The 26,398-nt window shown below is 41.7% G+C and overlaps 1 protein-coding gene across 1 annotated transcript; it reads right to left on the bottom strand.

Annotated features, from left to right (window-relative positions):
- Nucleotides 1-5,890: 5,890 nt before the first annotated feature.
- LOC102200764 (heparan sulfate glucosamine 3-O-sulfotransferase 6) lies at nt 5,891-19,845 on the bottom strand. Its single transcript, XM_005734617.1, has 2 exons — nt 19,231-19,845; nt 5,891-6,754 (listed from the first exon to the last, which is right to left on the bottom strand). The coding sequence occupies exons 1-2, from the start codon at nt 19,722-19,724 to the stop codon at nt 6,136-6,138; spliced, it is 1,113 nt and encodes a 370-aa protein (XP_005734674.1). The 5' UTR covers nt 19,725-19,845; the 3' UTR covers nt 5,891-6,135.
- Between the last annotated feature and the right edge of the window lie 6,553 nt (nt 19,846-26,398).

Genomic DNA, 26,398 nt, shown 5'->3' with positions numbered 1-26,398 from the left:
TGTTTGAAGCTGCTGGCGGAAGGCAAACCGGAGCAGATTTAACAGCTAAACTGCGAAACACGTTGCTTCCATACAGATGTGGACGCAGCAAAATAAAAATAAAAGCTCCTCCAAAGAGTGTTTCCAGAAGAGTTGAATACAGTTTTATTTTTAGTGTGAAAGCTTTCCATTCATTTGGCAACACGCTGTACCTCATCAACTAAGTGCAAGCTTCTCTGTAAAGGTTTCCAATCAAAGCTCAATAAGCAAACTGGAGCTGGTATTCTGTAGTCTAAAATAGAAATGGAAACATGTGCTGAAATGTGTCCAGAAAAACAATGCTATAAAATCCTATTGTAAAAGTTCTTAATCCGGCGTCCCTCAAAAGTTTCCCTAATTTGCACTGAACTGCCACGAGCATTTGAAAATCTCCCCAGCCCAAATTTCTTTCTCATCAATTAAAAGTGGAGTCAAAATTTAACAAGATAGTGTGAGGCCTAACCACAACGAAAAGGGAGAAAATCCCCAAGCATTTCTTCCCTGAATCCACGGAGTCTGCGGTAAGGGTGGAAAATGTGTGGAGTGCTCAGTATGAACTATCTTCATTTGTGGCTGCTCAAAGGGGAAACCACTTTTACACGCTAATCCTACTTTTAATCTGGTGTGTAGAAATCAGCGCTCTTCCCCTCAGCGTGGTCTTCAGTTCATAGCCCCCCTTCCCGAGTGTTTCTGATTAGTTAGCTGGGTGCCCATTATTCAAAAATTAGAGTCATCAAAAAAAAAAAAAAGGAAATAGACATCCACCATCATGCCTAATTTCAAATAGTCACCGTGGCCTGTAACTCAATCCACATTGGGTAGTTTTTCTCTCATAAAAACAAATCCCTCATGTTCTGTATTGATGGCGTGCAACTGCAGACTGAAATCACTGGAAGCTGCATGCTGGTGAAAGCTAAACAAATTACTGTTCCCATGACAAGGGGAGGATTACAAACGTGCAATTTATAAATGTATCTTTTGCATTTTAGTTGTTTTGACCAGTTATGGTATTATAGATTATCTATATTTCAAGCAATCTTAGAGGAAATGTTGTGTATACGTTAGCACTTGTCAGGGTTCCTGGGTCGTTGACCCAGCGATTTCAGTTTGTTCGTGTTCAGTTTCCTACATGCTCGTGTTTCACTGTGCCAACCTTCTGTCTCTGTGCATTATGTTCTAGTTCCACTGCATGTGTCATTAGTCAGATTATGTTCAGCTGTGTACTCACCGGTCTCCAATCGTCATCATCAGTCAGAGTATTTAAGTCTTCAGTTTCCTTCTGTTCACCGTGGTGTCATTGATGTTGTCACTGCCGTTCCCGTGTGTTCAGTTCTGTTCAGTCACTTCAGTTCAGCCAGCCGTTTCAATAAATACCACTATCCTCCACCGTGAGTCCAGCGTTTGGGTCCCTTCCTCCCGTCCTCTCATCCACACACGACACTCCTGACAGCACTTTTCTGACTTTTAAAAAGCACATTATGTTATCTGTCATTTAAGAGCAGGTGTAGAAGAGGTTAGATTATACTGCAGAGTAACAATGGTTTATTACCATTTATTACTGCAGTTTTTTAATTTATTTATTTACAGTATTGTTTTAATTTTATTTTAAAAGTTTCATTCTGTTCATCTGGATGTGACTGACTACTATGTTGAACAAACGGCCTGAAATTTGTGTTGCCTGACTGCAAAATGTGCAGGTCTTCAAAGCCCAAACTCTTGTGCTGCAGTTTGCTTGATGCAGCAGGAATCCTTTATTGCTTCAACACAAGCCATAGAAAAGAACTGTTTTCCTAGCACAGCGCTGCTGTTGTTCTGTTGTATGTGAAAGGCACAGCAATTTAAACAGTTTGAGGTCTAGACTTTGACCTGGCTTTTTTCAGCAGCTGTTTGCCGCTGTGCTTCGGATCATTGTCCTGTTGCATGAGACAATTTAAGCCAAGCAATTGTTGTCAGACAGATGGCCTCATATTTGACTCTAGAGTACTTTGGTATACAGAGAAGTTGATGGTTGACTCACTGACTGCAGAGCGCTCAGGTCCTGTAGCAGGGGGTCCAAAACATGACCCCTCCTCCACCGTGTTTTAACAGTTAGTATGAGCTGGCTTTTCTGCGGTTTCTCTGAGAATGGCACGGTCTGACCTTGAGGTGAGTTTGCTGGGACTCTTACTGTGATGGCATTGCGTTCACACAGCGGAATGTGCCAGCAAACTTCCAAACCCTCTCATTTTCACAGGTGGTTGCTGATGATCAGTTAATTTAATTAGAAGCACCTGGCTGCTACTTGGATTATTAATTCCTATGGGTTTACTTAGTTTTTTACAGGCCTACACAGACCTGGGCAATTTAAAGTTGCATTGTGGATCACGACTGGTTAAAAACCAACGAACTGCAAATTCACGCTTTGATATTTCATATTTTAGTGAACACAGAGAAAATTTGTTTTCTGAGAACAAACTGGTTTGGAATTGTAAAATACATCCATATACATTTTGATTGTTCTTTAAATGTCTGGTGAAGTCTGACACTTTAAATGAAACCAAGACTTTTGTGAATTGCTGGATTGATGGCGGTCATAAAATATGACAAAATGCTGGTGGTGTCGACAGACTGCTGCGGCAGCCGCAAGGAGAGGGCGGCTTCTCGTGAGGTCATATTCAGAGACAACACTTTAAGACTTATTTGCTTCTATTAAAAAGTTGGATGAAGTTCTACTTTTGTAAATGCGCAGTAGATCATTTTGTTCCTGGCTCTCAATCACTTGCCAATTCTTCATTCACCTCAATTAGATTTCTCACATCATTACCAATGTTTAGTGACAGCTGTAGATTATGCAGAATGTCTTGCTGATTTAATCACCCTTAATGACTGGGCTAGTCCTGTGAAGATTGATACAAACATCTTTCCCAGATGGCAGAATGGGATATCAGTTATCTTTTAATGCCTGCTGCTGGGCTGGCACGGCAAAATGGCAGTGCCCTATCAGCGTGCCTGGTAATGCAGAGTAATAAAAGTTGGCACAAATGAAGTGAGCCAAGTATGTTAAAAATTTTAGTGAGACCCACTAAACGTTAATGCCAGACAAATAAAACAGAAGGGGAATGTGAGAGAAATACTGACTGGAGCTAAAGGAGAGAAGACGTAAGGAGTGTGCGTGTTGTGATGTTAAACTTGCACATATACACACATCAGCATGCTCATGCAAGCAGCCGGCCATTTCATTCACAAGCCACTGACGTTTCCACAAACAAAGCTCACTCTTAATTAAAATTCTGTTTTAACAGTTATTTTAACAGTTAGACATATTTCAGTAAATTAGTTTTTAAAAAACGCATGACGCCACTATGTGTATATTTCACTTCACAAGCTCTTTTGTTAGTTGCTTCACAGGAACCTTTTAATTTCTTCCACACAGGAATATACACCATGGAAGAGAAGATCTCTGCTGTTAATTGTAAGCCCCGAGTGAAAGGAGGGTTTTTTTTCTGTGTGATCTGACATATTTCATAATTAAAGGCCACAACACATGGAGACCTCAGACTGTAATGTGGTCGCACTGCATGGAAGTGGTAAGGACAAGCAGCGCGAGAGACTGGGGACTAGAGGGCAGAGAGAGTGAGTTTAGTGATGGGAGGAGGGGTGAACAAGGGCAAAGTGAGAGAGAAAGAGAGGGAGGAAAGAATAAAAGCATCTTAGTGCCAGGATAACGGCACAATACTTTGTCAAAAGTTGAATAAACAACTTTTATCAATCAGAATTATAGTCAATAGGGAAAAAGTGGTAGGCAGACAGCAAGAAGTTATCTTTTGGTTAACTTTTCTTTTCTATGGGAAGCATGTTATTAACGGAGGCAAAAGAACATATATTTGAAATAAATTACTGATAAAAAAAAAAGTGGAACTGAATCGTGTTTCAGACACATTCACTTTCACCTAATTTGCTGAAAATCCCATATTCAAGACTGGGAGGAGTCACAAGCCCAGCTGCAGGTGGACACAAGCTTGTACTCACAACTGTGATGGCATTTCTGCTGCCCTCTTGAAAATGGCATTTTAATATCAAAAACACTTTTATCTGGATAAATAAAGCATATATAAAAATGATTTTGCCAAAAACTGAACGTATCTTTCGCCTTGTGACATCGTTCGTGAGATGGATGGTTGGCAGATTACAGCCCAAGAAGTCAGAGAGGCACTTTTATTGATATGTGACTGTTAGTTTTGAAACTCATTTCTGCCAGACTGTGATGCACCTGAGACGAGTGCACAACACCAATTTACTTTAAAAACTGCCTTTGGCATCTTAGTGCTATATATCATATTTGGCTTGTCAAAGAAATGTAAAAAAAAAAAAAGAAAAGCATATCATGCTGCTGTCTTTGTATTTATGATGTGTGCAAATAATTTAGCTAAATATTAGCCTGAATTAATGAGCTAACTAGTTTTCTCCAAAATGGCACCTTTGGGTCAAAGTGAGTCAAATGTGTGGGCTAAGTTGAGCCACTCAGCCCTTCAAAAGCCACTGAAGTTAAATTAAATCTGAACTGCTAGAGAACCCATCGCTGATGACAACCAGAATATACTTTGCACCTAATTATAAACATATATTGATGCTACATATCTCCATTTTAGGGCAGTTAAATTCTGGTGGTAACTTTTTTTTTCTTTTTATTCATTTGAGTGGCATTACTTTGTTTCAATCTCCGATAGTTTTGGTAACAGTATTCAATTTATTTAATCATTTTAATTTATGTTTTTATTTAATTTTGCTCAATAATGTCTCTGTTTAACTTGTTAGTTTTTTTTTTGGGGGGGGGGGGGGGGGGGTTCTCGTGTCCTGCATTTTTCATTAACATTAATTAATATAATCTTTCTTTGAACACCTATACAGCTGAAAATCAGATTTTGTTGCACTGTACAACATATGTATGGTAGTGACAATAGAGATATATTCTATTCTATTCTATTCTATTCTTTAAATGCAATCAAAAGATATTGAAATTTAAACTTCATTTGATTGGTTTACTCATTCATTTAAATGGTCAGCTTACCCCCAGATGGTCCACTTATCCCTTAAGCTGATGCAAACTGAGCCACAGAGACACTTTTTCTCTAAGAAACCATATTTTTAAAACGTTTAAACAGTCTAAGAACTTTCACGGATGGTACTTACACATTCCTTTGTTTTCACAGGACTTTGTTTCCTTGATATGAAACGATCCAGCTGTGTAAACTGTATTACATAGAGAATGGGCAGTACAGTACAGTCTTCAACCTCTGGTGACAATTTTGCAGCCTGATGTAACCATACAAAAACTGACCTTAACGCTAACACATGAAATGAAAACAAATTCGTTTGTCACATCAGATAAAAGTTTACTTCACAACACAGAGAATCAGAGGCACATTTTTTGTACACTGTAATTTGAACACTTTTTTTTTTTTACAGTTACAGTGGTTCAGAATAATCACAGATCAAAAGTAGCAATTTATTGTGAGTAACAGCTGATACAATTGATCCCATCCAGGAATTACAAAAAAAATATGATGCGGCTTTTATTGGAAAATACTTACAAATGGAATGTGTCTACGCATGGTTTCGACTTAATATTTACAAATGAGGTATCATTGGTATATCAACTGCAATGCACTGAGGAATGTCCTGCAACATCAAACTGTATGTAGCATTCAAAAGACTGGAAAATATGTAAATGCAGGCAAAGAGTATTACATTACTCCCAATGTCCTGTCAGATGTTGGTATTATGTCCGGCTTTGTCACGCAATAAATACACTTCTTTAATAATAATAATAATAAAAAAATACCTGTTGTATTCAACAGAAACTATAAATATCACCTTTTCTTCTAATCTGTACATAAAGAATGTCAAAAACAGTTTAACGGTTATATATTTAAGCCATTAACTAAATTTGTCGTTTTCATATTAGCAGCACTATGTCCGTCTGAGCCTCAAAATACAACAAAACAGTGACAGTTCATGAGTGCTGCATGTCGTGTTGACTCCACTGAGGCAGAATGGACTTTGTCTCTCCCAGTACCCTGAGAACATTAGCCCTGTGGAAACAGTAAATGAGCATCGCTCCACAAAGAAGACTCTTGCTTAGTCCCAGCCAAAGTCCTGTCCACTCATCTGGTAGAAACGGTGGTTGAAGGGCCTGTAGAAATCTCTGAGTCTCTGCAGTACCTCAGAGGGGATCTGGGGATGAGGTCTGCCTTTAGACTTTCCGAGGCAGCGGGGTCTGCTGCTCCCCTCTGGCTTCTTCAAGCAGGGAAAACCTTTTGTCTGGTTGAAGTAGAAGTGCTTGTCTGAAACAACCCTTTTCAAACCTAGGAAGTCCTGAACTCGGCCCATCTCCCCAGCTGGATCAGACACCAGTCGTTCGCCGCTAACAAACAGAAACTGAGACAAAGGGAAGTACTGGAGCCAGTTCTCCAGGTGCTTGGCATAGAGGCCGATGCGCACAGCACTCCACGTGGTATCAATCAAACCTGTGGAGGAGTTTTTCAAAGCGAGGCTCTGGAAGGATGGAAGCCCTGGGTTCTTGGACAGCGTCTGGGTGTAGTCAGACACAGCCCTCGTCACCGGGTCCCTGACGACGACAATAAGCTTGGTTTGACAATTCATAGTGCAGATGCGACTTGGAGCTTCTTTGGTGACAAAGTAGCTGGGTGTCTTCTCCATAGTGATCTGCCCGTCGAGTGTCCGAGGCATCAGGTTCCTAAATTAAAAAAGAAGAAACTGTCAGATAAATATTGACACAGTCTATTTCACTTCAGTACATCCAGCAGGTCTGGAGCTTAACTTCACTTGTTTTGATTTCTAAAAGTTTTTTTTTTTTTTTTTAATTTGGCCACTTGAAGACATTATGTCCATATTCTGCTTACGTTATATGTCGAGCCAAGTTGTGTGAACCTGCTATGTTACATGTATTTAACTCAACAAAACACTCTTGATCCGGCTACACCACTGGTTTCTGAGCTACCACAATAAAGTTTCAATGTTTATAACTCAAAACCAGCACCACTTGCTGTTTTAATCCCATGCTACATTCAGCAAAAAGACCACTAAGAGATAATGTAAGAACATCACACACTGTTGCTATTAAAGCATCTCAAAATCTGTGTGATCAAAGCTTCAGACACTACTCTGTTAATGTTCGAGGGCCCCAGACAGCCCCTCCGGGTCTCACTGCAAGGTCTGCAGAACAGGACCATCCACTCACCACGGGCCCAGTGAGTCAAAACCACAAAGCCTCGAGAACCACTTAACAGCAATTTCCTACAGATTTCCACCCCCTCTTCTTCCTGCAAGAGCAAAATGCCCACCCCCTCACCATCACCTCCCCAATAGGTTCCAACAAGGACTCAAGCAGGCCAAAGTCTGCAGGAAGTGCGACCGGGATGGTGAGCTGCTGAGCTCAGCTAGTGTGTTAAACACATGGCAGTAATGAGGAGAGGCTGGGTAGAATATACCAGTGGAAAGACTTGTGCTAAATTAGGTGTTACCGTGTTGGGGTGATAGATTTTGCATTATGATGCAAAATGTACCTTAAGCTTTAACCAGCGCTGTGACATCTAATCTGCTGATTTATCTTTCATGGCACCTGCTCTCCTGAGACGATTAAGCAAGTTTTTCTTCTTCTACTGATTTGATTTAAAACCATCGAGTCACAGCTGCATGAAACACCCTTGACTGATGCGGACTCCTCTTATTTCAGCAATATCTGGCCAACAGACAGTGAGGGAAAACATGGCGTTCAACAGGTCCAGCATTTATTCATGTGTTTACATTTAACATTGACAAACTGCCTGAGCCAGCATTGTGGTGGATTTGGATTTCGGAAACAAATTGTTTGCACGACAAATGGATGATGAGCAATGTTTAAAGCAGCAAATGAATCGCCTGCAGTTCATTTACCCAACACATCCTTTACTGTGTTACTGGAAACAGAGAGCGTTCATGTGGTTTCCCATAAAATAAACAAGTAATGGAGCATATGTGCTTTATTTGTTTCAGATTGCAAGTTTGCATTAACTCCAAATGTCAATGACAAAAGGCCATTCAGAAGTGTAGATGACATCTGAGGGGGGATTTGTTTTTCATTTTCCTGATTATTTTAATGAGTATTTGTAAAGTAACCGTGTATTAGTGCAATGTAGTAAAAATGCTTTTAATCAATTAGGAAAATAAACACTTTCAAATGGGTTTACTTGAGTAATGACAGTTGCATGCCCACATTATTTAAAGTGTTTCCTCTTTGATCTGAGGGAATTAAGGTTCAGCAAAGTTTCATGACTTCCCTTTCACGGAAACAAAGCAGCAGATGACTGTAGTCCATGCAAGTTCAATGACTTTACTTTTGCTCTTTAAAGACATATCTAATACAATATACCAGGGAAATATGAGGAAATGTACATCAAATGAAGAACAAGAAATAGGCTGTTGATATTTCACTCAAAATGAAGATCTTAACGCTTCAACAAAGTCAACCAAACACAGTAAAATCTCATTATAAGAACTTTTGACCACCTAGATAGGTTTTGTGCAATTGCATTAACCTTCTTCGTAAAAACAGTGCTCACACACGCTTCATTAAGCGTCATTAACCTCAACTGCTCATTAATGCAAACATATAATTGGCTGCGACTCAATGCGTTTAAGCATGTACACATGGTCAAGACTTGCAGAATTTCAAACTGAGCATCAGAACAGAGAAAAAAGTTGATTTAAATGACTTTGAATAAAATATGGTTGTTGGTGCCAGACTGGCTGGCATTTCAGAAACTGCTCATCTACTGGGATTCTCCCACACAATCATCTCTAGGGTTGAAAAAAAAGTGAGTGGCAGTTCTCTGGCTGAAAATGCCTCGTTGATGTGGCCAGACTGCTTTGAGCTGATCAGGAGGGAACAGCAACTCAAATAACCACTCACTACAACCAAAGCATGCAAAAGAGCATTTCTGAACAAACAACGTGTTGAACCTTGAAGGAGATGGGCTAAAGCAGCAGAAGACCACACCGATTCCTTTCCTGTCAGTTGAGAACAGGAACCCGATGCTGCAGTTTGCACAAGCTCGCCAAAACTGGACAATAAAAGATTGGAGAAAAAAAAGTTACCTAGTCTAATGAGTCTGAATTTGTGCTGTAACACTCAGATAGTAGGGTCAGAATTTGACATAAGCAACATGATAGCACTGATTCATCCTGCCTGTATCAACAGTTAGGGTTGCTGGCGGTAGATTGTTGGGACCCTTATTACTAATTAATTAAAAATGTCACAGACAAGTCCATCCCTTTATGACCACACTGTACTCATCTTCTAATGGTTCCTTCTAGCAGGATCATGTGAAATGTCACAAAACTCTAATCATGTCAAACTGGTTTCTTGGACATGACACTGGATTCACAGTACTCAAACAGCCTCTCGGGTCACCAGCTCCCAACCCAATAGAACATTTTTGGAATGTGGTGGAACGAGAGATTCCCATCATGGATGTACAGAGCCGACAAATCTTGGGCAACTGTTTGATACTGCCATGTCAACATGGACCTAAAACTCTGAGGAGGTTTTCCAGAAACTTAGTAAATCTATGCCACAAAGAATTAAGTCAGCTCTAAAGTAAAAAGAGAGTCCAATGTGGTACTAACAAGGTGTTCCTGCTCATTTAACTCCTGATGGAAACTCTATTCTGTGGTTCAGTGTTTAGTTTGGTCTCTTATTTATGTAAAATGTTCTCTGTAGAAGTTTTAAGAGGAAACAAAGGTTAAAAGTGCACAATAAAGTACATGACTTTGAGTGAGAAGGAAACTTTTAGAGATTTGAGTCTTTCCTCTGCATTTAAAGTTAAGCCGTTTCAATCCATCCCCATTAAATGATCCCCCATAATAAAAGACCATTAATTGATTACTATCCAATTTCAAGAGCTGCAAATGGCCTATCACTGCCTGCCCGTCCCCTGTTTATCTGTGTCTGATCAATACGTCTGTCTCTATATGACAGATTGTGCTCAGTGTGTGTCGCTGTGTGTATGACTGCTTTTTTGCACATGTGCATATTTGAGCACGGAGGTGTCAGTGAATACTGATGAGAAAATGAACATCTTTGCACCCACAGTGTCCGTCTTCTGCTTTCTCATTCATAGTTTTGGATTTGTCCTTCACTTCTTCACATAAATGACACTTCTGTAATTGACCATAAGTTGTCTTTCCATATTCATGAATAGTTAATGAATTGTGACTTTACCCCCACTCTGCTCAGGTCCCTATCTCCCTCATCACAATCAGTCTCATTATCGGAGAATCGATAGAGGCCATTTTCTGTCATAAATCTGTCTGTATGTGGTGTCAGTATACTGTAAACAGATCAGGGACAATTAATCTGCAATAATATATGCTTTACATACACCTCTTTGATTTAGCTTAAGAGAAATGCCTTTTAGCCTACTATTGTTAACATTTAAATATGCAAAGAGAAGAACTCAAACATGTTTTCTATTTAGCGTTGTATCGGAAAGACTTGCTGACTCGCCACTCTAGTCTGGAACTCCCTGCTGTTAAAAGGATGTAGTGCTTTTCCTCCCTGAAGTGCTCCAGAGCTGATTACTCTACTGATATGTTCGAGGGAGCCTGGATCATAAGATTAAATAACAACCCTGGCAACAAGGATGTGGCCAAGAGACTTCCTGCCCCCCAAGATTACGGGATCTCCCGCTGAAGCGGGAGCCACATACTCCTGCGGCGCAGAAACAAAAGGTATAATGCACAGAAGTGGAGCCGGAAAATCCAATTATCACGTTGGTTTGTCGATCTGAAATTCCATCAGTTATCACAGATACGCTACACACGGTCTTCCTGAAGGAGGCTTCTGCTTTGGCAGGCATCCACACCAAAAGGCCTTTTCAGCTGAGATCCAATTAAACAGGTGGTGAAAAATCAAGGCTATAAAAACGAGAGAGAGCATAAATGTCAAACTGAGGGAAACATTTCCCAACTGTGTCGCTATGCTCGAAGGGTGACAGAAGCAACCTGGAGGCAACGGAAAGTCTGTCAGTCTGACAGGATAAGTGTGGGAACCTTGATTTACAGCATCATGTCTGGATGAAACATATGTTGCTATTCCCCTCTGACCAAGCTAAGGTGGGCTAAACCAGTACAAGCAAGAGTGTGGGGCAAATCTCATCTAGCTACAAGGAAGTGAACACATACAGCAGGAGGCATTATTGTCTCTAGGATACAAAGTGCAGTTTTTCCCCTGCTATCGCCATGTTTGAGACCTAAAAGTGTCACACATCAAAGTTGGAAAAGAACATAAGCTGATGTGTAGAAAGTAAAACATTGAATGAGAAAGTGTGGAGCAGAAACTTTACAAATAGTATTGCGTATGTGTGTGTGTTACCACTGAAGTGACTTTCAACCAGACACAAACACACTAAACACCTCTGCAAGTGTCAGTCACAGGACCACTGGATGGTTTGATCACAACTGGAACCCAGCTGCGAGAAAAAACTGTTGCCACCCTCTAGTTTTAATTGCATTGGATAATGTTTTCCTCTACAAAGTAATGGAGTTAGTAAATGGTTTTCTCTGCATGAGGTTGGCTGAAGTGCAACACTTCCACAGAGACCAGAGTGTGAGTGTGTGGGTGGAAAGGAGTTAAAATCACACACATACATGGGAAGGGGGGAGTCCATCTATAAAGGAATTACTTTATGCAGGTCGATGCCCAATTAAAGACTGAATGTCCAGTTATAATTAGGAGTCCTGACAGGATGTGAAGTCCGTGATGCTTTGCTGGGAAGTTGGCGCCCACAAGGGCAGAATTCTCACTGGGGGGAGAATCTGGGTTTGAATCTACCAGCAAGCGAAGGTCTTCGCATGTTCTCAGCGTGCCTGCATGGGGGTATCCAGCTTCCTCCCACAGTACGAAGACATGCACTGGTTAGGTTAATTGGTATTTCAAAACTGGCTGTAGGTTATTTGTTTCTTTGTGCTGTGCCCTGCTTCTTTCCCTATGATAGCTAAAAAAAAATGGATGGATCTAAGATTCAGTCTTTCTGTATATGTTTGTCCATCAAGTTTCATTCCAATATCTTAGTGGACTCCCTGACAATTTTCAAGCACAATCACCAAGTACAAATTGCAATATTTCCACACAGAAAGACCCCGGCCTGATGGTGGAATTGAACTCAGCAAGAAGGTCCTGAGTTCAATTCCACCATCAGGCCGGGGTCTTTCTGTGTGGAGTTTGCATGTTCTCCCCGTGTTTGCGTGGGTTCCCTCCGGGTACTCCGGCTTCCTCCCACCGTCCAAAGACATGCAGCTTGTGGGGATAGGTTAATTGGATAATCCAAATTGTCACTAGGTGTGAATGTGAGTGCGAATGGTTGTCTGTCCCTGTGTGTTGGCCCTGCGACAGACTGGCGACCTGTCCAGGGTGTACCCTGCCTGTCGCCCTATGACAGCTGGGATAGGCTCCAGCGCCCCCGCGACCCTGAAAAGGATAAGCGGAAGCAAATGGATGGATGGAATTAAGGTGGATGAGTTTAAACACTTGAGGTCAATCATCCAAATTAAAGGTCATTGCGCAAGAGAGCTGAAGAACAGAATGCAGGCAGGAGGGTGGAGTGGGTGGCGATGAGTGTCGGGGTGATTTGTTACAGAAGGTTCACAAGTTGGTAGTGAGACCTGATATGATGTTTTATTTGGACATGATGGGGCTGCCAAAAAAGGGCTGAGCTTGAGTTGGCAGAGCTGAAGAGCATGCTCTGATTTTCTTTGGGCATCCTTACAGTATTAGAAATGAGTAGCCTATATCAGAAGGACAGCCCAGGTTGAGGACTTTGGAGTCAAAGTTGAGTAGAGGCAAGGCTTAGATTGATTGGACACAGGCAGAGTAGGGATAGTGGATATACTGGACAAAGGATGCTTAATATGGAGCCGCCAGACAGGAGGAAGACCAGAAGAAAGATTCATAAATGCAGTGAAGGAGGACATGCAGAGAGAGTTGCTGTGATCTTCTAAATTAGCAAATGTTAGCATGCTAACACCCTGCGCTAAGGCGGTGAAAACTCTATAATTATTAAATCAGCATGTTAACATTGTCATAAATATGTAAACAGGGATTTTTAATAATCAAGACAGATTTTGCTGAAGTTTGATGAACCCGAGAGCTAAAAGAGAAAATTGTGAGTGTGTCTCTGTTGTTGTTCATCTCTTATGAGAATCAGATACATACTTTTCTTTTATAGATCTGGATTCATTCAAACCCTTTAAACATCGAAGCTATGTGGTAAAACATAGTCTTTTCAAATTTCCCAGGAGCCATATTATTGTGTTTCCATTGGATACTCTCGTGTTTTTTCAGGCTCACGCTATTCTTTTCTGGAAATGGTTGCCTGACTGAACATGACTACCAAGCATTTGAAACATTTAATTTTGGCCCAAACTATTATTTCTTCAAAAAGTACTTTTCTCACCAGCTAACTGCAGCATAGAGCTGAGGGGGTGAAAAAAAGACAAGACAGAAACCTCCCCAAGATTTTACAGGCGCCCCATAATGGATTACAAAGCACCCCAAATTATTATAATTCTCACCATATGAAGTGTGAATGTGGCTATTTTCAAACCTTATAATACCACCTAGACTTAAGTCCAGCCAAAACCTGGCACCATTAATACACACTACAACCCAACACTACAGAGACCACTTCCTGGCCTGTTACACCAATCAGCCATGTTCAGCGTCTAAGGCTAATGGCCTGAGGGCTGTACACAGAATGAGGTGTTGAGAAAATCACCCTCACTCTGGAAAACGTTCCCCGTGGATGTGCATTAGGCTCCACTTTCACCATTTCAGCTGTCAAAAATCCAAACTGGCAGGGTAAGTGCCTGAATCTCCCCTCTCGGATAATACTGAGATAAAGCATGCACAAAGCACAGGATGACTTTGGAACAATCCAAACTGTACCATTAGTTCCTTAAGTATTTAGACAGCGACATAACTTTTGTTATTTGGACTCAGGGCGAGCACATGCAAAAGGGGGGCTATGCATAGAAATGGTTGTAAATCCTAAAAAGCAATGATTTTGTTAAACCACAAAATTATAGTGTGTCATTGTCCAGATACTTATGGACTTAACTGTGGCTATATCTTGTCTTATTTATACTTCAAATAATATTAAAGATATAAATTGTTAAATGATGTGCACACAAATCTGTCTCAGCTGACTAAAGTGCCTGAAAATATCTTATTTTTCTTTCGGCTGAACGGATTAAACTTGACATATAGGTTTGCAAACCTTCAGTGACAGCAGTTACATTATTGTGCATAGAAGATGCTAACATGTCTGCAAACACGTAATGAAAACTGAAAGAACTGCGATGCAAACCGTAAACAGAGAATGTTCACATTCGAAGAAAGGATTGACTCCGGTGCTGCAGCCAATACATTTGAAAAGGTGCAACTTTTACTTTGAAGGCAACTTCTAGTTTGTGTTGCTGTTTTCACAGCTTCGCTACAGCTCTGAGGATTGTTGATGAGTGTTTGCAGACCACTTGCCGTTTTCCATGCAAATTACCAGCAGTTGTGGCGTTCTGCTGGCAACCAAAGCAACTGCAAGGAGGTCTGTGCCAACTGGTTGGGGTTGCTGGTGGTTGCTATGGGTCACCAACCAGAGCTCTAGGCCTATGTAGAGTTTAGCGCTAGATTCCATCGTGCCTGCCATCAGCCTGCAGCAACTGGTTGGAGAATACACATTTTCCCCCTCTTAAAAGGCCGGTGTGAACGGGGTCTTATTCACTTGACCCTACAGCACCACATGTTGATGTGACATTGTGAGCAGCCATGTCTCTCCAAAACCTCAGCCTGTGGGAAAACACGCCTTTGGCTCCTTTGATCTATGACCTCATTAAACACTTTTCTGATGAGTTTGTGGGCTCAGATGCAAATTTCAAGTCTTACCTAATAGAACGTGACATTCACTTTGTAATTTAAAGTCTCCATGAGAGTCCAAAAGGAGGATAAAGCAGGGTACGGTTTGGAGCTGCCATCCTCACCACGCACAAGTGAAGTCTGATGGTGGCAGTGAGAGCGCCCAGCTTAAGGCTTCAAGCCAGCATTTCACTAACCAATGGGTGACCGCACTGTGGTTGCGTCCATCTTTTATATACAATCAGCTAAAATTTAAGGAAGTGGTCACACTAAAATGAATCTAAGGCGATTTTAAATGACTTGGATGCAGTTCGTTCATCCTGCAAATGTTTTGCCTGAATATTACCCTTGTTTCTGGCGTGAGACAATATTGATGTTTTAGGCTTCATTGCTGCTGACGTTTATAAATTTTTGGTTGTCGTCGTACTTTATTTTCACCAGCTGTATTTTTGTATAGTTAATTTGTGTATTATTCTGTTTATATTTGTGCATGTGGTCTAGTTTATGCAACTTAGTTGATTGCACTGCTGTCTTTTTTGGCTAGGACTCTCATCGTCAGGATTTCCAGAGTAACTAAAGCTGAAATATAACAGTAATCTAAAATAAATAAATAAAAAGAGACATTTAAAATGTGCAGATATGTATATTTTAATGGTTATGCTAGAAAAATCAAGGGATAAAATTAAATTTTGGTGCTGGTGTAAATGCTGATTATACGTTTTAAAGTAATAAAATCAAATGTGTATATCAGTCTGACCCCATAAAGATCGGCATGTCCTCCTCTTATTTTGATCTGTTGTCATCTATTTCCAGTCTTGTTTGCATAAATCCATTTCTGATGTAATTTTTAGCAGAGCTGGCATTTTTGCTTGCCCTTGTGCTGTTACCCTTAATGGATTTATACCATGTTTTAATTGCAATCCAATCAGGCATGGCCTGCGGTGTCAAGACTACAGGTCAGCTAATTGATAACCTTGTAAAATATTGATGAGCCATGAGAACTTGAGTTTTTCCTCAAACAGAAATGAAGAAGTAATCTTTCTAAAAAGAGTTTGTTCTTCTACAAGATGAGAAATAAATGCGCTCACTTTGACGTCATCAGACAGAATTTAATCATTACTCACTCCAGGCCTCATCACTGTGACAAAGCCGTGACAATTACAACTATTGTGCCATGGAAAGCTGAGGTTTTTCAGCTTTCTGCGGTGGCTCTTAAGTCCCATATGAAACCCATCACTCTGTGAAGTCTCTTTAAAGCCGTAAAACAACACAGAAAACCGTTAAATCTTTGCCTTATTTTCAATGCACTATTTGTGGCTTTTCCATTCCCGTAATGGGCTCGTATGCACACATGCAAACGAGAGAACGGCATGAAGAGACAGACAGGGCGGAGAGGGAAAGAGAGCGGAGACTGACTTGATCGCTCAGATAAAAGCAATGGAAAACACACATGCATGAGGTCTGAGCTTGTCTTCGAGAAGACAGTGCTGTTGGAACAACACGCACGGGAGGGTACTTCTGTCTGCTGAATCTATGAAGTGTCTCCAGCATGCAGATCGCCCCTGGTTTCATCCAACATCTGACAGCAATGACTCAAATATGACAGATTACAACCCTCATCCATCTGCTACAGTCGCCTTCGGTTTGTGCTTATTTCTCCATCCAGGAAAGAGAGCAGACTATGACAGTGCACAAATTGCTTTCAGATATGCAAGTGTGTGACCATGTATCTTGGCAAGCGGCTGTTTGTTACTTATAAAATCGTGACTCGTCTGTAAAAATAATCAACAGCAGTTCCAACGCACCATTTTTTTTTTCATGGGGATTATGGCAGATATATAAGCACGCAAAGGTCATATTTGTCTGAAGGAAAAGATTCAGGATTAAAGCGGTTTATCATCACTTTATCACCTATGATATGGATAAATAAGTGCTGTTGTAATATTAAATGGATGATCCGGAGGAATATCTACAGCAATCGGTTCTCTATCTTATGAGATGAGATGAGACAGAGAACTTCAGAAAGATTAAATGTCAAAGCAGGGGTTGCGTTTTCAGAGCCTGTCTTAAACTCCTGCTTTACACTGCATTGAGTGTGTGCGTGTGTGTGTGTGTGTCACATCCAGATGTGACAGAGAGTTGACCCTGTGACTGACAGTCAGATGAGGAGGACTTGCTTGTTCCACATGGATAAGTTCTTTCTGTCACTGACTCTCTCTCTCACACACACACACACACGCACACACACACATACACACATACACAAAATGCTGCTGTCTACAACTTCCAGCGGCTTCTTTGTGGGTCACTGCAGATGACAGCAAACAGATTTGCTCAATTTTTGCGATTCAGTGACAACAGCGGAATCATCTTTCAGTGATTTCATCCGGTATCATGTTGCTGCTGTCGCTCTCCATTGTTGCATTAATCCTTCCAACTTTTCTCCGCCTCAACTTTCAGTGAAGTTCACTTCTTTAAAAAAAATCACAGCAAAAGACAAAACCATAATTCACATTCACGTTCTGATACTGTGAATGTGAACAAATGCAGGTATTATCAGTTATATCCATGCAGAACTCCCATTTAATCTCTTAAACACTTACAGGTGATCACTTTACTGTAATTACACCTCTTAACTTGGCTACACTTTGAAAAATGTTCATGTTGCATGTGGTGACTTAGATTTGTCGTTGGGTTTAGGCGATATTACTGCACGACTGATCTACCTTTTACAGGCCGTGTTTTTACAGGCCGTGTTAGTGGCAGTGCTGTGTTACACCATTAAGGCCTAACAGCTTTACAGCACAAGTCAGCCTAATTAAAACACACATAAAAAAAAATGCCCCGGAAACACCAGTTTGGCCACAGGTATTTTCACATTCTGCTATTCTGAAGGGAGAGTGAGGAGAAGAGACGCAAGGAGAGAAGGAGAAAGTCACAAGGAAGAATCTGGGGAGAAGGATGAGTTGTAAATGTGGCATGGAGAGACAGAGGATAGGTAACATAGTACTTAAGATTGCTAACATACATACGGTATATATGAGTGTTTGTGTGTGCACAGAGAAAAAGTGAGAGAGAGGAAATTTAATGGCATGCTAAAATTATCAGTGGTGAAACCGTTTCCATGTGTCCTTATGTTCCCTATTAAAAGGCAGCAAAGGGGGGTTTAGAAAATAAGGCAAAGGAAGATTAAATTACACCATCTTGCTATCAAAGTGCCTGTTATTCATGATCCTTACCCTGTCAAACCTCTGTGTAGTTATGACACCTTTCTTGCTTAAAGGTCCCCAAATGGCACTTTGTTCTCACACGTTGCTCAGCTGGGATCATGTCCAGAAGCTCGTAGAACATATGGAGATGATCAGGACCAGCTTCACGGACAAATAAATCCTTCTTTAGGGCCTTAACTACACCCAAATGAGGGCTCTGGTCAGCCTGGCCACCCCAAATCATGTGCTGTCAGTATGACAGTAGCATTTTATGTGTCTTTTGTAAAGGAACTGTGCGATCACATTAACTAAGATCATCACTCAGTGTTTGCTCTCCTTGTCAATCAGATTTTTGTGTTTTTGCTTTTTTTAAATTCTCTAATTCAATTCAATTTCATGTTATTTATATAGCTCCAAATCACCCCAAGGTGCTTTATATGGTATATGATGGGGTATTTGCTTTAGATTTTACATGTTAGAGTAATCGATGTGATGTTTGCATGGGTTCTTTGTGGCTCCGTTGCAGAGCAAAAAGGGGAACACTATACTGGATGTCATGCTGAAGTGAATAAATGGTGTTTAGATGACTGTCAAGATGATGAAACGCTCCTCTGGGACCTCACTAGCCCTTTTGATCTAGAGCACCACAAGAGAGGGAGCATTGTCTAAAGCTGATCCGAATCTATCAACCAGCCAATGCATTGCTGTCTCTTCTATTGACGGAGGAAATCAGCACATCTGCACAGGTGATAAGATGTCAGCAAAAACATCAGTGCTGCTCAGCTGACCCTTTACCCTTACAGCATATACAATCCTGCATTGGCCCGCATGACATCCAAATATGCAATCGTGTTCAAACTTTTTCCAAATAAACCCGTCGGATTCACTTATAAAGAGCACATCGGTTTTTACAGCAGACACCCTGTGTCGTTTTAAAGTTTTGGACTGCCTACGATGGTCCACGATTTACAGTTTTTACATTTTATGATTTGCGGTCAAACCTGGGCTAAAAGCCAGCCACATTCTGTATGAGTGGATTCGTGCGTTCATCCTTACCTGTACCACTCCAGCCCTTTATCGTAAAACCTGTCGAAGAAGTGCGGCTCCGCGCCGAACGCTCTCACGTCCGGGTGGATGCGGAGAAACTCCAGCAGGGCGCGTGTCCCTCCCTTCTTCACGCCGATTATAATCGCCTGCGGAAACCTTTTGGTCCCGAAAGTGTTGGACACGGGGATGCCGTTGCTCTGGACAGTCTCCTTTTCGCTGTCCAGCGTATTCTGTGACGGCTCAGCCGGAGCGTCCTCGGAGCCTGTGCGGTTCCGCTGAAACGGCGCATCGGGGAAGAGACGCCGGGGTGGCCGCAGATCGTCCAAAATGTCATAGTCCAAGTCTGAAGTTTCTTGTCTGTATGCAGCTCTTGGAGCCGAATCACAAAATCCGGTGAGGCAGTAGAAGAAGTAGGTGAAGATTAGGACCATGGTGAAAAAGACCGAGACTTTGGACAGCGCCTTCCCAAAGTTGACCCTGAATCTGCATCCACTACATCCCATGAGTTGATCTCCTGCTCGATGCCAAAGGGCCAAAGCGGTGACAGCATGCTTCTTTTTGTTCCCTACATGGATCAGAGTTCGAGCTTAAATGTTCTTTGGAGAACCTGTTGCGCAAAGCTGATCCATCACACGGGGAGCTTCTCTCAGCAGTGGAGTGGCACAGTGGACTTGTCAGAAGTTACATTCATAATTCAGAAAAGAGCTACTAAAGATGTCCTCTGATCATTTTGAATCGTTTGTCCTTTAAAACTCAGTTAGCTGAGACTTTCCAGCTTGTTGTGTCTGTGCGCTCTAGGGTCCTGGAAGCTCTCATTCAAGGTTTCTTTGCTTCTTCTACACCCCCTACACCCCTCCCTTTTTCCTTTTACATGTCCCCACCCTTTTCCTGCTGTGACATCTTATAGATAGATCGTTCCAGCACAGATAGGATGAAGGGTTTTTTATCCTGTATAATTAAAAATTTATGAGGCATAACATTCTTAATAAATCATTACAGTATGTATCATCATAAGAAAACAACTGTAGCGTATTAAAGCACCATTAGGAAAATGATTTTTTTAACAAGTTAATAAAGAATTTAGTCATTTTATGTCAAGTCAAGTGTAAGGCACATGATTTAGCTTCTTTAGCTCAGCAATGTGGGAAAAAATGATGAGCACTTTATTCTAAAGAGCCCACGTCAGTGTTTTACAAATGTAAGATGACTCCCCACCAAAGAAAATCTTCCTCGCCCCTTTGAACTCATGATAGACATCCCAGTCAGCTTTGTGAATAACACGAGCCCCGAGGACGTCTATCTAAAACCTCTTGTACTCTTCTTGCACTCTGAAGCTCAACACATGGTCTCTTGGCACAAACCTCCCCCCCAAAAATAATAGGCCTAACATAAGGAGGGGATACCTGCAACCTATATCTCTCTTGTACCCTCTTCCCATAAATACAGTATCTGAGACTGAGTGTGTCATCTTTGGGGGTGAGCAGGAAGGATTGGCTCTGGGACATTCCCCTGACTCCGAGCTGGAGCAGATATAGAGTTTCTTCAGGCAACGAGATGAATTCAGACTTTGAACCTGATTAACACACCGGCTGTTTGAACGGATGAGAGGATTGGGGGGGGGGTTAAAGGGTAGATAATCTGTCTGTGACACGCTCAGCCCTGGAGCAGACAGATATAGTAAATCCACTTGGCACTGCACCGACTAATTGAGAATTTTATGCTTTTTATTATCATTCACCTTCGTTCTTTAACATCCTCAGAGAAAACAGAGTTCGGCATTTTTGAAAATGCGCTCTTTTGATTTCTGTATGAGTGAAACATCTTGCCAGTTGTGTTTAAAGGTAACAGAAGGAGCTGGCTTATTAACATATTGTATTTGGTGTGTATAGAAAATCAAAAATGGCAAGAGAGTGTCAGCGGTTGTAGGGTGTGAAGTGCGAGGCTAAAAACAGCAGACGCTCTATGTTTCGCTCCAAAGTGCAAAAAAAATGTGTTTTTACACTTTTTACTTCTACAGTTTCTGTGCAAACTACAGAAGTGACACATAACGTGATCTCTGTAGATCCTGGGTGAATTTTGTGACTTTTCAGATTTCTCTCCCATTTTCAGTCTTTGCGCCAAGTTAGCTGATTGCTATTAGTATTCTTAGCATCCTGATAGGAGAGTGGTATCAATCTTTTCATCTAAGTCTTGACAGTCTCTTAATAGCTCTGTCCCGCAGTGTCTAACTTTTCCTTTAAGGAAAAGCTTTCAAAGTTAAGAATTGCAGAGCCCGTGATTGCAGTTTCCGCCGTCTGCTGAAACAAAGGTCTCTGTGGATTCGTACATGACCCAGGCAAATATAGAATAATGATATGTTTTGACACACAAACAGCCATTGTAAATCCACTGCAAAAGAGGCCAGCTTGGCATCGAGGAATTCACAGCTTTTGGAAATGACCGTCCGCTGGCTGTAGTGCCACATTCAGTCAGAGTGAGGTCAGGATCCGGGCTTTGCTTTCATCAGACGTTTTATTTGCTTTTCCCTCATGCTAATTGCCCTAGCTGGAGTTATACTGGCAGGTTTGGACGCAGAAATATAAACAGTGAGATTAAAGAAACAAACAGGCAGCAGCAGTGTTGAAGAAACAAATGTGATATACAAGTCGTGAGCTGCATCTGTGTATATAGGATTGAGGTCGGATAATACAGTATATCAATCTGTGGGTGTGTTTGCCTGTATGCTCCTCTCTATCTCTGTGTGCTCACGTTTTTATGTATGCATGTGTGCAGTCCAGACTATATTTCCCACCGCTGTGCCTGCAGGTGCGTGCTGGCGCCGCATCCCTGTGTGCACCACAGATAGAGATTTCCATAGCCGGAAGCCTGCCGATGGCGCGTACATGTGTCAGCCATTACAGCAAATTACAAATCCTGCACAGCAAAAAGCTGAATGTTCCACTCTCGTTGTGTAATTTCCAGTGTGAGGAAGAAGCTGTCGCCCATTTGCAAAACCCAGCAGAACTCTTAAAGCAGGGGTGTCAAACATTAGGCCCTGAGGCCAGAGTGGCCTGCCAAAGACTCCAATCCTGCCCAATGGATGGCTTTGGAAATGTGAAGAAGGGCATACATTTGAGATTTTTAACTTTATTTTCACAAGTTTGTCAGCTTTTCGCATTGATAAAGACTTCCTCCATGTCCATTCATACTACACCAAAGTAAATAATTAAAAGATTAACCGTTAAATGAAAGAAAGTTCCAGTTTTTTCACTATGTACTATAGAAATGTATATATTTACAGTGGATTCACCGTAAATCGCCCCCTTCCAAAACAAAAGACAAACATTTTGTGCAATAAGCTAAGTGAACTGTTTCTGTAATTTCCCATGTTTCTTTTTACATTTTAGGCCCAAAGCAGCATTTCTTTATCATGAAGAAAATTGAGGTGTTTTGTTAAAATTGCGCTTTTTTATGTTAAAATATCCCAGGGATTAAATGTGTGATTAAATTTTACAGTATCAAAAAGAAGAGTTTGACTGGTCACTTAAGATCAAAGTGGGCTGCATGTGGCCCACAATATAAAATGAGTTTGGAGTCCCCGCCTTAAAACCATCATGACAGATGTTTGAAACCAGGAGATACTCATCAAGCAGTGCAGAGGCAAGGCTGTATTTTCCTTTAAATGGAGCCTGAACCGTGTGTGTGTGTGTGTATGTGTGTAATGAATATCAGCAAGACATTTCGTAGTAGTTAACTGCAAAGTAGTATCTACGGACAAAAGAGCGTCCCCCTCTGATTCTGATGAATGTTCGCTTTTCGCCTAGATTTCTTGTCAAAAAGAAAGTTTTATGCTCGTAATGTGCACGTTGTGCCTGAATCTCTCTTTGAAGCAACAACAGATGCCATGCACACTATTTCCTACATGCAATATGCTCAGTGGTGGATCCCTCAGGCAGTGAGGATGAATTCAAAGGCCCACAACAAAGCAGCTGCGAGGCCCCACCTTCCTAACTTTTATCTGCAAATGTAAGCAACCTCAGTGAGAATGACTGATGGACAGCGTGAAGGAGGAGATGGAGGACTGAACAAAATCACTCTGATCTCTCCAGCCGCACGCTTTTTTCTGCCCCCACAGCTTCCTCTTCTCCTCCTACCCACCATCCCTCGTGTCCCGCCACCTTCACGCAGGTGTATCAAACTTTTCTTCTTTGTTTTGCCTCCAGCGGGACCTTCAGAGTCCCAGACTTGCTCTGCAACTTTATAGAGACATCACTAAATGGATCAATGTAGTAAAGATCTGAGAGGAGAGATGTTCGGAGATTATGCAAGACTTTGAACGGCCTTGGAAGCATTAGACAGTGCTAGGCTCACATCATTCCTCGAGTTCAACATGGGAATAATTTATAGCTGAGGGAGAGTTCGCTGGCGTTCATTCTGACTTCACTGGAGTTAAATCTGGGCAATACCCCAAAACCAGGAGCTTCAATTACGTAGCAGTTATGCACGTATAAGCCTATGGATATGTTTTGCATAAACAAAAATGCACAAAAGCCTTCTCCGACTGGAAACCAGCTGCACATAACAATTTTCTATACGTCTTTCATCTTGACAATTTAATCTAAAATGCCTTTCGAGGAAGCATGTCCCTACAGGAGCCTCGTGTTTTATTCTTCTTCTTTTTTTTTAACTCTTATTTACTTTCTGTGCTTTATTGTAGCACCAGAATCAGGGGAGCAGGAATCTAAAAAGAACGGAGGGAATTAAACTGAATGACAATCATGTCATCACATAAGCCGCAGACCGTTTGGGAAATGCCTTCTTTTCTAATCCGCAGCTCTGCGGTGAAAAATGGGATCTGGTGGTTGGCTCTTAAGTGATATTGGGTGTGTGAGGAAGGGCGGAGGAGCAGGGAGACGGGGATGTGAAGGGTGCCTATATGTGTTTTTGCCTGTGTGACAGGAGCTGTGTGTGTGTGAGAGAGAGAAAGTTTAAAAAGAGATGTTAAAAAAGAGACGGAGTATAGAGTTTCATGCCTTCGAGCTCAGTTTGGGGGATTCAGTAAGTCATGTGGCTCCAAATCTGACAGAGCTGCAAAGGTGAAGCAGTGCACTGGCATGCACGAAGACTTTCATAACTTCACGCTTTTATACTACATATAACCACGCGCCTGTGGAGCCCTATTGTTCCCTGTCTGCACGCTCATGTACAGCTTGCGGTACCCGGTCTCAGACTGTTAGTGAAATGCTTGTGGGCTGCTCTGTGTGGCTTCCTTTCACTGAAAGGCCCAGTCCTCCTAAATGTTGATTGCCATGACGTCAGCTCTAAACCTCAGCCCTGCCTTTTATGTGTCACTGTCACCATCTATTTCCGCCCACTGCGTGAAAAACAACTTTCTTTCCATCAGTGCAGTTCACTGACACAGACACTTGGGTTGAACACTGTGCTACTGTTACCGGGCCAGAACCGCCACCCAAATGGAGGCGCTCGTCCATTTTCACAATCGCTCGGCTGGTCCAAAACAATTAAAAGGGTGGGAAAAAAGATGCGAATTGATCAACTGAAGCGAATGCCCCATGTGTAGCAAGTCTGTAAATGTGTGTCTGTAAATAAAAACACAAACAGTCATCAGGCGGGTGTTAACTGACTGTAATTACTGCTGTAAAAACCAAAGCAGTTTGTCTTCCCCCTTTTTCTGGAGTTTCCCATGTTTTCCAAATTCCAATCTGTCACCGCGGCTGTGAGAAAAAGAGAACCGTCAGCCTCAAAATGAAAAGGGAGGGGGGAGAAAAAAGAAGTCTTCTGTCCATTGCCTCACAGTTGAGTCAGGTCTCACCTGTCCTGTGCGATCCTGCAGGCCAGAGGGAGAGCGAGCACGTGTGCCAAACTGTTTTTATGCTGCAGAAACAGGAGATAGGCTTCCACCCCCGTGGGCCCTGTCTGCGTTTCACTGGAATGTGAAATTGTGTGTGACTCAAACAAGCAAACCATCAGCTAAGGTGCTGATGGTTGTTCTGGCCAAGGGCGACAAGAGTGTACCAAAGACGTGACCTATCAGACCTTGTGGGAGATAGATGAGGTGTGAAAAATTGGATTTTTCACTTTAAAGATTGACTTGTTTGGCTCATCTGAATCCAGCATTTGACAGTGTTAATATTGCTTTAACATACACGTGTCTGCATTATCTTTTCAGTTATCTTGTGCTAATGCATGCATTCAACTCGCATATTTAAAGCAAAAGGATAAAAAAAAATGGAGGGGATACAGCTTGGGTGTGTCCAAAGTCACCAAAATCTATGTTGCAGCCCCAAATTTTCACTTTCTTGTCCAAAAGAAGTGAATTTTCAGTTTTATACTTTGGCTATCTGAGTGGGTTTTTTTTTTAAAGGTTATATTAAAAAAGTTATGTCTTTAATCTTAGTTGTAAATTCAACTTTTGCACATCAACACATTTATCGTTTTGCATTGGAGTAATGAAAAAATCTGCATATCTGCTCTATTTAGTCAAACCGACACCGCCACACCCTCACTTTGTTCTAAAGCTGATAATCACATCGGGTTGTCTGTTAGCCTCATTCCTGTGGGAATGTATTCTGAGACTCTGACCTCTTCTTTTTAAACCCCCTCTACACCAACACACATAAAGTCACGCACACGCAGACCTTCTCCTTCTTCTTCTTCTGCCTTCAGCTCTCATCTGGACTCACTTTAGGTTTTGAGGGCTGTGATTTTTGGGGACACAACAGAGCTTGCTGGTCCAAAAGAAGTTTTTTTTTACTTCTGTGAACTCCCCCAAAATAAATTTTTAAAAGAATTTGGATTCTGTTCTCTTGACCGAGCAATCATTCGCTTCCTCCAATCATTGTTAAAGATACACAAGGGGGGAAAAAACGCAGACTGCTCTCTGTCGTCAGTGTCGTTAATATTGGCATAACACGGTGTTCTCTGCAAAAATCCAGGGCACTGACAAGCCATTAGGGAGAGGCTGAAGGACTAAGAGGAGCAATTACTGCAGAATAGCTCACAGGAGTTGATGGGGATGTGTGCTCTTCTGGCACAGAAGTAAATGGAAGTAAATGAAGGTTTGCGGGTGTGGGTGCTGAAGGTGAAGACATATTAATCTAAGAGTAATTAAGGAACCAGGTGTGTGTGTGTGTGTGTGTGTGTGTGTGTGTGTGTGTGTGTGTGTGTGTGTGTGTGT

Source organism: Pundamilia nyererei, unplaced genomic scaffold, assembly GCF_000239375.1.
Source record: "Pundamilia nyererei isolate P.nyererei 1_Seehausen unplaced genomic scaffold, PunNye1.0 scaffold00059, whole genome shotgun sequence".
Classification (NCBI taxonomy): domain Eukaryota; kingdom Metazoa; phylum Chordata; class Actinopteri; order Cichliformes; family Cichlidae; genus Pundamilia; species Pundamilia nyererei.
Note: the sequence above shows the minus strand (reverse complement) of the source record. Positions and strands in the feature narration are given on the sequence as shown.